We start from the raw sequence: 15262 nt of genomic DNA on the forward strand, positions 1-15262 counted from the left end.
TCATAAAATAACTTTTATACAGGATTAGTAGATTGTTTACATATAAAAAACAGAAAGAACCTCATTACAGTTAGATTTCACATAAATTACACATTGACTTTTAAAACTTCATTTTAACTTCATTTAAAGTCCCTTTTAAAAACGTCATTTTGAAGGCACAGTGCATGAAATAAACCAAAAACTGAAGCACTTGAGATGAATGGGTGTTGAGCACCTCAGATAAATAGCTATAGGTTGCTCTAGAGCTGGGAGTATCACTCAGAAAAAATGGAGGTGAAAAGGTGATTTTTAATCTGAGCATAAAAAAAACCATTATGTCATACCTCCAGAAGATCTGCAGCACAGCCAGCATAGAATGTAGTTAGTATATTCATACCATTTATAAAAATCATAATTATACATATTTACATAATTTATATCCAATTGCTTCAAAATGGTAACCTACTTTCAAATTTTCATAGTGTATTCTGTCAAATCAAAATCAACCAGGACAGTATTCTGAAAGTCAAGTAGAATAATTAATGAATTATTACTAAAAGTAGGAGAAATGGGTATTGGGAAAGCCTTTTCTGTTTGTTTGTTTTTGAGTTGGAGTTTCACTCCGTCGCCCAGACTGGAGTGCAGTGGCATGCTCCCGGCCACCGCAGCCTCAACCTGCTGGACTCCGGCAATCCTTCCACCTCAGCCTTCCAAGTAGCTGGAACTACAGGCGCACGCTACCATGCCCAGTTAATTTTTTATTTATTGTAGAGATGAGGTCTCGCCAAGTTGCCCGGTGGGTCTCAAACCCGTGGGCTCACGCAATCCACTCACCTTGGCCTCCCAAAGCGTTGGGATTACAGGCTGAGCCACCGAGCCCAGCCAGGAAAGACTTTTTCATAGACTAGAAATCCAAATTCAATTGACATTAATCAAAGACCTTAACCATCCCCCCCAAATTTGCTTTAATTAAAACAAATCAGAAACCCAACAAGTTAGTAAAAAGCTGCTAGATAGAAAATCAATGAACATCAACCATAGTGGAATTTATAGTAATAACAATTAAAAAAAAAAGAGAAATGCTGGGTTGCTACTGTTAAAACAATTCCATTAGTGAACCATACATAGGGCACTGTTACACCATTCATAGCCAAGAAGCTTTTAATACAGCAGGGACAAAACCTGGCACAAGTGCATTTCTGGCAACAAGAAGATATAGCTATTTAGTGCTGAGAAGAAATGGAAGAGCAAGTCATGGTTACTGAGTAACCTGGTGTTAGCTCAGAAACACAATAAGCTCAGACATAATCTCTACCTTTTATTTACTTGTCAACTCATAATTAATTTTAAGTTCAATAGTCATTCATTCAGCAAATCCCATTCAAGTGAAAGTTACCAAAGACTAACCAAGTGATTATTCTGGGTCAAATATACAATTTGTTTCCTTTCCAGAAGATGACAGTTTCAAAGCAAATCCCTTCAAGGGGCATTGCAAACATTCCTCAACTGGTTAGGATACCACTCACTGCCCAAGCGTTCTGCAAAACCAAGGGTTCTTTCCTTCTAAAATTACTTGGGCTCATCTTACTTAACTACATAATCAGTACAAGTACATTTACACAGATAGACACTTTGAACATTACCTACTCAATCACTTCGCTTTTATTAAGGAGCTGGGAGGGAAGAAGGCTTACAAACTGATCACAGGACAAAAACCATGCCTTGTGAGTAAAGAAAGGCACAACTCAGATTTGGGCAAACTTCTTAATACTGTGATACTGACTTGCCTCCATGATTCCAAGGAAATGGAAACTCTCTAGGAGAAACACTGAAGAAATGCATTCTCACCCCATATGGCTTCCATGCCTTAAGCAGTTAATGTGTTCTAATATTAGATCAGATCCACAAATAAAAGACAGAGCAGGGCTGAGAACACAGTCTTAGTAGTCATGGATCCTATACATTCATGTTCATAGTTAACACAGGCTGGGAAAGCCTTGGTTTCTAGCTAAATGTGTTATTTAGAAATTCACTAAAGATTCAAGATTCATAGCAGAATTTTTTTCTTTCCGGAAAAATTACTAAAAGAATTATTTGTATGTTCATTTCTTTAAAAATTTTACATGTGCTTAAAAGACATGGCTTCCAGCCACTGAGATGTACAATTAAACACATGTTCAATTCAAGAGAGAAGTAAATGTAAAAGGTATTCTGTAGTGAAGACCAATGCTAACAAAGCAAAGGCTGTCACATCAACTTTGTTTCATTTCTAGCTGTAATGTCCCAATCAGGGCCAGCCACTTGTAGGCCCCTTGCTGGTTTTCTGACTGTACTCTTAAAATTAAAGCTGTAAAAGAGCAATATATCATACTCTTAAAGAAAATGAAAAGGATTATTAGAATAAATTAAATCATGTATATTTCATTAACTATTAGCATCCCACAAGCTCTGTTCTGTGTATGGGGTGGGATGAGAGTGAGGTGGCAGAATTAAGAGTTTCTAATACTAGGATTAATACAAAATGGCTTAATCTTGAATCACCGATTTATCACAGATACTTATTAACAAATGTCATGACCTCATTATTCCTGCTAAACAAAATACCTTTTTATAAAGCCACTTTAAATGCATTCCTCACAAAACCTGGTTAAATGACTAGGTGGGTGGTAAACCACTCCACATGAAGGCGTTGGGATGACTGATACATTAATGGATATAGAATGTAATTTGAAAAGATGAGAGCAAATTATTTGATCCCCTGATTTAGTGTAAGTTCAGCAGCAATGTGGTCATTAAAACATTCAAAGGTATTAAACCATTAGATCATTGGTAAGACTCATACTTACAAAAAGCATCATTTCCATTGAATAAGACAGACATAATAAAAAGCAAACCTTTCAGTTCTTTGCCTGATTGGCAGTGAAGATGACACTTTCACACCTCAGTGTTATATCACACTCCATAGTTTACTTTTTTTTTTTTTAATGGAGGAAGCCATATTTAAAAGTTTCCAACTGAACTGCTAACAAAATTGGTTGATCAAAAAGAGACTGTCAAATGAAACATTAGGACAAAGAACTCAATCATTTGCAGAGGCCTGTGTGAACAAGACTGGCCAAGTTATTTCAATAACAGTATGCTATTATAGGGCATAGACTTGAGCTGGAGCATGAACTGTAGATATTTTATGTTCAAATGTAGGTTAAGAATGTGCAAGTAGGTCTCTTCCACACTTCCAGGTATTTTCAATAGAATTCAGATCTTGTAGATGGCTAGGTCATCTGAAGGTCATAAGTGTGTAACACAGAAAAAGGCTCAAATTTAGGAAATATTAAAGAATTAGGCATTCCTAGAATAAACTAGTGCTTCACAGATAAAAGCAGCAGCACCTGTGGGTTTTTACTAAGTTAAAAGACAGGCAAACATGAATTATAGCTTTTGCTAGATCTCCCTTTCAGCTCATTCAAGTGGACATTTAGATCTTTCATACCAAAGTCAATAAGTTTTTCCTTAAAATGGGATATTTAGAAGTTTGCTAAACCTTACAAGAGAGGTAGTAAAATCCAACTTAGAGCACAGCCCACCAGTTCTGATCTAGCCTTGGAACAGGTAGAAAGCCAAATGTGGAAGCCCATTTATTAATTTCCTAATGTCAACTTGATCTCCATTAAACCTGAATAAGAGAAACCCCAGCTATTTAGCAACTAGACAAAAGTACTCCTCAGTACATTGAGAATACCTTGAGTTTTTAAAGCTTCATGTCGATAGTGACTGCTGTCCCTGCCTTAATGTTTCTGGATTCTTTTGGCCATTTAAAATAAAGAAAAAAGCTAAAGCCACTAGTAAACACCTGATATGCCAAATATAACATCCACTAGTTGGCTTATGCCATTATTACAAAAGCTCCAAATAGCTCATCTTAAATTAAAAACAAAAAACTAAGTGGCTTTTCTATCTCTGCTGCATAAATAGAAACCAGATTTTTTTTTAATTAAAAGATTAAGAGTACTTTGAGGAAGGGAAGTTCAAAACTGCCAGTGAAATTTCACAGAGAATACAAATTTAGCAACTAACTTCCCAAAGCTCTTTGAAGAAGCAAGACAGTTTCTCTTCTTAATGCAGCGTCTCCCAAGAGGAACTGTAATTCTGCTTGGTACTTATGCTGGGAGATATGCAAAATGTGTTTTTCAATGTTTGCTAGAATATAATGTTTCCTCTTCAGTGTCTGTTTCATCCTGGAACTCATGGCTTAGGAGGGACTTCTTGGAGCCAGTTGACATCATGCGAATTTCATCTTCATACTCATCATGATGCTGTCTGAGCCGATGAAAGCCATCCTTGTGTCTATTAGACTTGATTGAGCAGATGCACCAAATAATACAAGCTGTTAGGATCAATGCTGACATAGTGGCACCTGCCAAACAAAAACCATTACGTGGGTGGTGATTATACTTTAAGGACATGAATAAGCAGATACTTACAATGGCACTTAATAACATGCCCCTCATTTATTTTATTTTTGTTTCATGTACTTAAGAACACTGTTTTGTTTTTTGGTTTTTTTTGAGACACAGTCTCAGTCTGTTGCCCAGGCTGGAGTGCAGTGGTGCCATCATGGCTCACTGCAGCCTCAACTACTGGACTCAACTGATCTTCCTGTCTCAGCCTTCCAAGTAGCTAGGACACACCACTGTGCCAAGATAATTTATTTTTGTAGAGACAAAGTCTCACTATGTTGCCCAAGCTGGACTTGAACTCCTGGGCTCAAGTGATCTTCCTGCCTTGGCCTCACAACGTGCTGAGATTACAGGCATGAGCCATGGCACCTGGCCAAAGACAAATATTTATTATTACAGAGGCAGTATTTATATAGTATACAAAGTTAGAAAATACAGATAAGCAATAATAATAAATTCCTAAACCAAAAGCCTCACATCTTTACATTTCTACTACCCAGAGATCTTTTAAATTACCTTAGTGCCTATTTTTCCAGTCTTTCTTTATGCATGTTTATGTACATGTATTTTTTTCTTGTACCACAAGGAAATCACACTATTGTTTTACAACCTGCTTTTAATGACTTCTACTTTTCCTTTCCAGTAAATTTTTATTTCGTCCAAAACTCCTAATTTATTTTAAATTTGCAATGAGGTTATCAAAATGAGGATTAGTGACAAAAAATAAAATAATAAAAATTAAGGTCACAACAGCTAATGGGTAACAGAGCCAGATTTAAACCATGGCCGAAACTTATCTCCTGTGTTTTTAACCACTAAGTTATTCACACTTTACCTAATTCAACCTAAGAACTCGTTAAACACAATACAACAGGCTCTATGACTGGACCAGGTTTCCAATATACTACTTTCTCTAAACTAAAGATCTCTCTCTGTAATAACATTTGGTTATTTTGCCTCAAGTTCAAGCTGCACTTAGAAATAAACTAAGGTTCTTTGTGTCAAATAGATACGATACAGCAGAGTATTTATTTTACCATATATTATTTTTCCCCTAACTTTTCAGTAATCCTTTCAGTAATTCAAGCAATGTCACAAATTAACTCTGGCGAAAACAAACATTTCCTCTATTTTAGGTCTTGGAAAAAAGAGCTAATGTAAGAAAAAGTTGTAGGAATTTTTGACCTAAAATAAAGTAAATCATTCATTCACTCATCAATTCTTCATTAAGACCCACTATGTGCCAACCATATTCTAGGCTCTGGGATGCAGATAGACTCCACGATCTCTCAGAGCTTATGTTTCAGTGAGAGAAAGTGAATATAGACAAATAAACATATAATGTCAGCTAGTGGGTAAGTGCTATAATGGAAAAATGCAGGGTAGAGAAAGTGACTGGTACTATTTTAGCCAGAGTGATCAGAGAAGGTCTCTTTGTGGAGATGACATTTGAGTACAGACCTGAAAAAAGGGAGAGAAATAATAAGAATATGTGGGAGAACAGAGACCCAAGAAAACCACATTTAGATAAGGAGACATTAGAAGAAAAGTGAAAAAAAGTATTAGCTTCAGGTGATTACAGAGGTGATCCACACTAAAACTGAAATGTCAGCTACTAAAAATTAAAATTTCTTTACCTGATACAGTTACCACAAGCTCCCTAGGCAAACCAAATATCCGGTTATCTGTGTCAAAGACTATTACCACAGAACTAGCTGCATCATGGTGCACAAAGACCTAGAAGGATAAAGTGCAAAAATTATGAAAAAGTTTACTTAAAGTATACTGTATCCCTGCTACATTCTTTTTTTTTTTTTTCCAGTCAGGATCTCATTCTGTCACCTAGTCTGGAGTGCAGTGACATGATCACAGCATGATTATGTCACTGGGCTCAGGCAATTTTTCTGCCTCAGCCTCCTGAGAAGCTGGGACTACAGGCATGTACCACAAAACTCAGCTAATTTTAAAATTTTCTGTAGAGATGAGGTCCCACTATGTTGCCCAGGCTGGTCTCAAACTCCTGGGCTCAGGTAATCTTCCCAGCTCGGCCTCCCAAAGTGCTAAGTTTATAGGCATGAGCCACTGTGCCCAGCCCCTACTACATCCTTAAAGACTGTATAACAAACCAAGGAGATGATTCATTGTCATCTTAAGTACACAAAATGCTATAAATTTTTAAATGATACCACTCAATTTGAGTTTCTTACCTGTGAATGTTGTTGTTGGTACCCATCAGCAATGGCATTGATGTTATGGACACCTGGGGCCAACAGTACATGGAAATAACCTCCCTCTTTTGTGTGTACCTTTATTCCTTCATTAAGTACAATGACTGCTTTAGAGATTGGCTTTCCAGTCTTATCTTTAACAAATCCATGAACTCCCTTATGAACCTGAAAAAATGTTTAAAATATAAATTTATGTTTTCAAAACACCAGATATTCTACAGGCACTAGCTTGAGGCATGACTAAAATCAACCAACCAACTAAACAAAAGATATAAGCAAAAACCACACACTGTAAGTCTTGCTTATTCCTCCTTTCCACTGACTCTGACCTTGTTTGTTACACATTCAATGCTCCAGGGTCACACAGATAAACATAATACAGAAGAGAACTCTGACAGAGTCAAAGCCTAAAGCATTTTAACCCAATCTTCTAATGCCTTGAATGATATCCTTCCCATCATAGTACATTGACTCCAGTAACTCTGTGTGATATTCAAAGTAAAGAACCTGCAACATCTTATTAGGTCAAATTAACTAAATTACAGCATATTCCAGAAGTGTGAAGGAATGGCATCTATTTGGGAAACATAAAATGAACAAGTACTCTCTCCTATAGAAATGTAAAATAAATAGCACAAATTTTTGGTAAAAGGCAATATGTTTTGATAAAGGTTTTCACTGAACATATTCCTGGAAGGTTGGTTCAGTTAAAAGGAAAGGACTCACCTCCACCAACATACTAAGAAGAGATCTTTTATTTTCTGCCCACAAAGAAGGGAGCTGGGCTGCACTAGGAAAGTAGCAGCAGCTTGTGTACACTGTGATTTCTGGACAATGGCCATAGGTGACACTATAATCCTGGAATATAAAGTTCAACATCAAATGTGGGAAAATTAATAAGTAAAAGTAAGAATGAGGCTTTGTAATACAACAAATGGAATAAATGAAATAAAAAGAAAACCTGGATGATGTAAACAAAGAATCTGTAACGTTTATGGCAAATATAAATAAACCACTCTATACCGTAATCAGTCACAAATATAATATTTCCTAAGAGACCCCTTGAGGACAGAAACTACATCTAATGCATTATTATTATATCTCCAGTATTTCTCATAGTGCCTGGTAGGTGGAGGGGGTTATTAGGGTTTGTTGAATGAATGAATGAATAAATGAATTAATGAATAAGTACATGCAGAAGAGGGCCAGCTTCCCTCTAAAACCAGAACTTCACAGTTGTTCTTGGAGCATTGGAGAGACGTTGCCCTCTGATACCCTCAACTTGGAGCCCACTGGTGACAATAGCCACTGCCTGCAACATAGCACTTATCTAGGCCCAGGAATTGCCTGTGTAGACAGGTTCAAAATCTAACTTATTACCTTTCCCCCTAAACCTGTTCTTTTTCCTAATTCAGTTAATAGTATTAACTAATTTTCTCATATAGCTATGAGATATCTTGTCTTTGACTTTTCTATCTCACTATAATCCATAATTTGCTAAATCTAAAACTTCATTCTTTAACTCCACTTCCATTGCCACGACCTTAATCTAGGTCATTACTTCTTGCCGAGACTATTCCAAATCAGTCTCTCCTTCCTCCAAACTATCTGAACCCATTGTCAAGAGATTAATGCTCCCATAGCATAGATCAGATCATATTGCTATATTGTCCCTGCTCAAAACTTCAGTGGCTTCCCATTCTTTACTAAAACAAAGCATTCAAAATCCAAGCTCTTTACATTCTTACCTCTGTGGCTCTCCATTACACCCCATATTCAAACTAAAGTAGACTGTTCCATACTGCTTCCTTTCTCTGGAATGTTCTGCTTCATCATCTCTGTGCCCCAAATGCTATCTCCTCTATAAGCAGAAGGCTACATCTATGACTAGATATGATCTTTTCTGTCTTTAATTTCTCATGGCATGTTGAGAGCTGCTCTCTTCCAGAACAAATCAATTAATTCTGTAACACAGTTAATTTATACAATAGGCCAGAAAATATATTTTATTTATCACTAATATAGCAAAGTACCTCCCATAGTAAGTGCTTAGTAAATAAAGGAAGAAACACAGGCAGAGATGGGAATAAAGTCAATTTTCTAGTTGCATATGTGAATAAAATGACCAGCTACCCCCCACCTGCTAACAACTCCTGAATGGACAACCAATTAGAGTGCTATTAGAAAGGAATTAAAGAAGACTTAGATAGATGAGAAGACACATTGTGCTCATGAATAGGAAGACAACATTGTAGAGATGTCAATACTAACCAAAGTGATCTACAACCCCCAACAAAATCCCAACATTCCTTTCTGCAGAAAAAGTAAAGTCAATGCTCAGTCTCACATGGAATTATAAGGAGCCTTGAATACTCAAAACGATCTTTGAAAAGAACAAAGTTAAAGGACTCACACTTCCTAATTTTAAACTTACTACAACAAAGTTACAGTAATCAAAACAGTGGTCCTGGCATAAGGATAGACATGTGGAGTAATGGAATAGAATTGAGAGTCCAGGAATAAATTCTAACATTTATGGTGAACTGATTTTTGACAAGATGCCAAAACCATTAGATGGGGAAAAGAAGAGTCTTTTCAACAAATGGTGTTGAGACAGCTAAACTTCTACATACAAAGTTGAACTCTTACCTCAAACTATAAACAAAAATTGACCTTAAACTGTATCAATGACCTAAATATAAGCGTGAAAAGTCACAAAACTCTTAAAAGAAAACATAGGGGTAAATCTTCGTGACTTTGGACTTGGCAATGAATCCTTACATGGGACAACAATAGCAAAATCAACAAAAGAAAAAAATAGATAAAATGGATTTCACCAAAATTACAAACTTTTGTGCAAAGGACATGATCAAGAAATTTAAAAGACAACCTACAGAATAGGAGAAAATATCTGCAAATCATGTATCTGATAAGAATTTAATATGCAGAATATACAAAATATAGAATATATTTTTATATTATTATGTAAAGAAATCCCACAGCTCAATAACAGAACAAACCCAATTTTAAAATGGGCAAAAAAATTAAAATGGGCAAAGGACTTGAACAGATATTTCCCTAAATAAGATATAAAAACAGCCAACAAGCACATTAAAAGGTAATCAACATCATTAGCCATCAGAGATATGTAAATAAAAACCACAATAAACTGTCACTTCACACCTACTAGGATGGCAATAATAATAATATCGATGATGATAAAAAACAGAAAATAGGTGTTGGCAAAGATGTGGAAAAACTGAAACCCTCAAACATTGCTGGCAAGGAACGTAAAATAGTGCAGCTGCTGTGGAAATGTTTGGCAGTTCCTCAAAAAGTTAAACATAATTACAATATAATCAAACAATTCCACTCCTAGGTATCTACCCAAAAGAACTGAAAATAGGGCTCAAACAGAGACTTGTATGTCAATGTTCATTGCAGCATTATTCACAATAGCCAGTAGGTGGAAATAATCCAAATGTCCATCAACTCATGAATAAAATGAATGTGGTATACACATAGATAGACTATTATTCAGCTATAAAAAGGAATGAAGTGCTGATACATTAAACAAAATGGATGAATGGATGAAGAACATTATGATAATGGATGGGATAAATATTGTTATGATTTCACTAATATGAAATATCTAGACTAGGCAAATTCATGGAGGTAGAAGTAGATTAGAAGTTTCAGGAGCTGTGAGGAGAGGGAAATAGGGTGTAATTGGGTACAATGTTTCTGTTTGGGGCAATGAAAAAGTAAAAGTTTTAGAAATAGATATGATGATGGCACACAACATTTAGTTAATGTCAAATAACTGTACAATTAAAAATGGTTTAAAAAATGCCGTCAGATTAATTTAAAGGCTAAATATGTCAAGAAAGCCATGGCTCAGATGCCATTCACCTTACAATACCAGAAAAGTCACCTATTCTTTCAACCAGTGGCCAATATTCATAATTCTATTTTAACCATGTTCTATAAAGCATACCTTCATGCTGCCCAGGTGACTGTGCCATTCTGCTCCACGCATTACTCCTCCTGGAATATTCTCATCTATAAAAGCATTGAGAGCTGTAGAATCAAGAAGACCATAAGGTAAACCCCCTCCCCCACAAAAACAAACACCTATAATAAAAGCAATAACAAAAGGTAGGGAAAATACCTACCTGATTTATTTGGGCAACTGGGCTGACCCATGTGCATCGATGGATGATTATTTGCATAAAGAGAGGCCAAATGTTTCAGAGTCTCTTTATTTTCCACTACAGAGAGAAAAATTCAGAAGTCAGTGGAAGAAATCCGAAGATTTTTCCCCAAGTTTGCCTTCATACATAGAAGTCATCTTCCTCTCCTTCTAGTAAAATTCTGCACTCTACTGAAGTATATTGAAAATTTATTATAATTAACTCAATGACTTTGTCTAGCCCAAGATAATCAGACTAAGAAAACAAACATTTTCCTTACATTAGAAGGTAGTAATGGTGAGTTTACACAACAGGCTACCTCACTAAAATATGAAGAAGTGCCCTAAAAACCTGGAATTTCTTTAAAAATTGTATATTTATTCTAATAGGTTTAAACTTCAGTCACCTTCAAAGTACTATTCATTTGATCTCCTATCGAGATGCTTTTTCCACTGCTCAAAACAGTTTATGAACTTATAAATTTTGATGCCTCTTAGTGCTTCTGCTATTTTTTTGTTTCACCTCTTCTCCGTTGGCAATATGTTTCCCTTTGAGGACTTTTTTCATCAAGGAAACAAGAAAGTTGCTCTGGCAAGACTGGGTGAATAGGGAGGAAGGGGCACAGGGGTCATGCTGTTTTTGGTCAAAAACTGCTGAATATTCGGCATGGTGTGGGCAGGTGCACTCGTAAATCACCCATCATGAAATGAAATGGGCAAAAGTGTTGAAAGAATGTAAAAAAAAAAAAAAAAAATCACTGAAGCCAAATGTAGCCTCTCACAACAATGCTAGCTGGCATACTGATGCCAATAGGTTCCTAGAATACTTACCTGGTGGGGGAAGCCTGTATTACAAAGGGCCTGCCGTCCAAAAGATAATTATGGTTTTTCTGTGGTCCCCCCTCATATAAACTTGTTTTGGTACATTTTACTACATCTTGGGGCAACTGTGATCTAGTAACAATAATCTTTGTAAGCTTCACAGAAAACAACCCAAACTATATCTTCACATACTGTGATCCCATAGAGACTACACAACCAACTGCTTAACTTACCATAAGGTGCAACCAGTTAGTCAAAATTTAAAACAGGGGAAGGCAAATCTGCACTGTACATGTTTGGTAACATATGAGTTTACTGAGGCAGGTACTGTGTCCTATTCACTTTTGTATTCCCAATATCTACAGACATAGTAATTTCTCAGTAAATGCTTGTGGACTAAACTGAACAAATGTAACCAGATGGCTAGACTCAATAAAGCTAGGGTTTCATTAGATCTGATCTCTCTTCTCCACGTAACTATTTGAACTGTTAATGTATGTACAATCTTCTTTGGTTGGTTATTTGCTTATGGAGTGTGCTCATTCTCACCATTTAAAAACACTTAGAAGGGATAATACTTAATTGGAATTTGCTATCTAAGCTTAAGTAATATTTATATGAAATGACATTCTACATACCTGTCTGTACTGGCTTGTCATATGGGTATGTGACCAGCACCGAACCACCATCTAAAGCAACAGAAAGACTAAAGTCCTGCTTTTGAATCAAATTTTCAATGATGGCTTTAGTCTCGGGCTGGGAGGCATTATCTAAAAGAGAGAAAAGTCAAATACAAAATAGCAAGTTTTAAATTTTAGTATGAGTTTCCAAGAACTGAACATAATCAAAATGCTCACTCAAAAAAATTTGTAGATACTTTATTTCTCCATAAGCCACTATCCCAAGCAAGAAAAATACATTGTAGAAGGTAGATTATTCTGAGTTTTACATATTATAGGATAACGTGTATACACTAATGACTCTAAGCAGGTTAAAGAAATTCTTACTGGAAAAAAAAAGGACAGATATAGCTTGCTTTAAAAAATAATTTAGGGAATATATAATCTATCTTTGAAAGAAAATATGATTTTCAGAAAGCAAGGTATTTACTGTAGCACTGTTTACAAAAGTAAAAAATCAGAAACAAATTAAACGTCCATCAGTAAAAATGGTTGAGTAAACTAGAGTATTGCCATCGATTAAGATGCTATTAAGAAGAATGTTAGAGCAGGGGTTCCCAAACCCCAGACCATGGACCAGGTTGCACAGCAGGAGGTGAGTGGTGGGTGAGCAAGTGAAGCTTTATCTGTATTTACAGCTGCTCCCCACCACTAGCATTATAGCCTGAGCTCCACCCTCCTATCAGACCATTGGAGGCATTCAATTCTCATAGTAACATGAACCCTATTGTAAACTGTGCATGCAAGGGATCTAGGCTACCCATTCCTTATCTAACACCTGATGATCTGAGGTGGAGCTGAGGCTGTGATGCTAGTGCTGGGGCATGGCTGCAAATACAGATTAACATTAGCAGTGAAGCATGACTGCACAGAGACCACAGTAAATCAATTGCTTACAGACTCATAATAAAAACCCTATCAATGAGTGGCAAGTGAGCTGATGTACTTCAATTGTACAGCTGCATCTGGTGGCAGGGATTAGGTCAGAATCTAACACTTATTTTGGTCCTACATAGTCCACCCATTATTTCATTTACCACTTCCATCTGTGCCTCTTTCTCCACACTGAGCACTTGTCTCAGTCAGTTTTGGTAAGCCCACAAGTTAACCCTAGCCAAAATGTGTAAAAATCAAACATCACTGGAGAGTTTCATTGACAATGGGAAAAGACCCAATGATGAGACAGCGGAAGATTCTAAGACTGTCAACAAAAAGCTGCATTTAAAAGAAAATACCAAGAATCCTACTTAAATTACAGGTTCATTATAATAACAGGCAATTCACATTCTCCAAGCCACTTTGTTTAATATGTGGCAACTGGCTATCAAACAAAGTCATGAAACCTTCAAAACCGCTTCACCATATGGAGACCAAGCGCTCTGCATTTAGAATTTTTCAAAAGGAAAAAACATGAACAGGAAGAAAAGAGGCAATTATTGAAGGCCTTTACTTCATCAAATGTGTCTGCACTGAGAGCTTCATTCTTAGTGGTTAACTGCATTGCTAAAGCTAAATAGCCCTTTACTATTGGTGAAGAGTTGATCCTGCCTACCGCTAAGAACATTTATTGTGAACTTTTAGGAGAGGCTGCAGTTCAAAAGGTAGTACATGTTCCTCTTTTGGCTAGCACCATAACTAGACTAATTGATGAAATAGCAGAGGATACTGAGGCACAATTGCTAGCGGACTAATGAGTCATGGTATGCAATCCTGGTTGATGAGTTTACCAATGCTGACAACAAGGCAACAATGCTTGTTTTTGTGTGATATATTTTTCGAGGACGTGAATGAGGATATGTTATGTGCACTTTTGTTGCTAACCAATACCACAGTTGCAGAACTAATCAGGTCTATGAATGATTACATATTAGGAAAGCTGAATTAATCATTTTGTGTTGGTATATGCACGATTGGGGCGGTTGTCATGATGGTTTTCTGGTTTCACTACTCAGGTCAAAGATGGTGCCTCTGAATGTGAGTCTATGCACTGTGTCATCCATAGAGAAATGCTGGATAGCCAAAAAATGTCAATTGAACTTAACATTTTACAAGGATATGATTAAAATTATCAGCCACATCAAAGTACATGCTCTTAACTCACATCTGTTCATACAGCCCTGTGAAGAGATGGATGCATAGCAAACATGTCTTCTCTTAGACACAGAAGTGAGATAGCTTTCTAAAGGTAGATCATTGGCCAGAGTTTCTGAGTTACAAGAGCTGCTCTGGAGATTTCTTTTTGAAAAACAGTCACCACTGGCAGCACATTGCAGTGACACAGAATGGGTAGTAAAACTTGCTTACTTGTGTGACAAATTCAACTTGCTCAATGAACTCAATCTGTCACTTCAGGGGAGAATTACAACTGTGTTTAAGTTGGCAGATAAAATGGCTACGTTCAAAGCCAAACTGGAATTATGGGGGCGATGAATGAACACTGGGATGTGTAACATTTTTCAAACATTAGCAGAGATTTTGAAAGAGACCAGGTCTTCTCTCTCTCAGTTGGGGCATGATCACCTATCACAGCTTTCAAAAGAGTTTGAGCATTACTTCCCAACCATAAAAGGCAGCAAACTGGGAAGGAATGAATACATGACCCATTTGTGATGAAGTCAAGTGAATCAACTTTGTCCATGCTAAAAGAGGATCAACTGCTTGAGATCGCAAATGATGGTGGCCTTAAAAGTATGTGTGAGACAACTTCAAATCTCCATATGTTCTGGATTAAAGTCAAGGTGGAATATTCTGAGATTGCCACAAAAGCACTGAAAAGTTCGCTTCTATTTTCAATATCCTATCATTGTGAAGCAAGATTTTCTACAGTGAGAGCAACCAGAACAAAATTACAGAGTAGACTGGACATAAGCAACACACTTTGGGTATCCCTGTCTCCCATCACTT

At 36.6% G+C, this 15262-nt stretch overlaps 1 protein-coding gene across 1 annotated transcript in view; it reads right to left on the bottom strand.

Annotated features, from left to right (window-relative positions):
* CPD (carboxypeptidase D) overlaps positions 1–15262 on the bottom strand; it is a 70726-nt gene continuing 55464 nt past the window's right edge. The window contains exons 15-22 of the mRNA XM_021711351.1: positions 12317–12448; positions 10840–10935; positions 10662–10726; positions 7391–7522; positions 6644–6829; positions 6074–6173; positions 873–4393; positions 1–564 (exon numbers count right to left, since the gene is read on the bottom strand). Coding sequence (XP_021567026.1) covers positions 4167–4393; positions 6074–6173; positions 6644–6829; positions 7391–7522; positions 10662–10726; positions 10840–10935; positions 12317–12448 — 938 coding nt within the window. The 3' untranslated portion in view covers positions 1–564; positions 873–4166. The remainder of the gene's footprint in view (positions 565–872; positions 4394–6073; positions 6174–6643; positions 6830–7390; positions 7523–10661; positions 10727–10839; positions 10936–12316; positions 12449–15262) is intronic.

The sequence above is a fragment of the Carlito syrichta genome, unplaced genomic scaffold, assembly GCF_000164805.1.
Source record: "Carlito syrichta isolate Samal-C Ts95f unplaced genomic scaffold, Tarsius_syrichta-2.0.1 Scaffold302085, whole genome shotgun sequence".
NCBI lineage: Eukaryota > Metazoa > Chordata > Mammalia > Primates > Tarsiidae > Carlito > Carlito syrichta.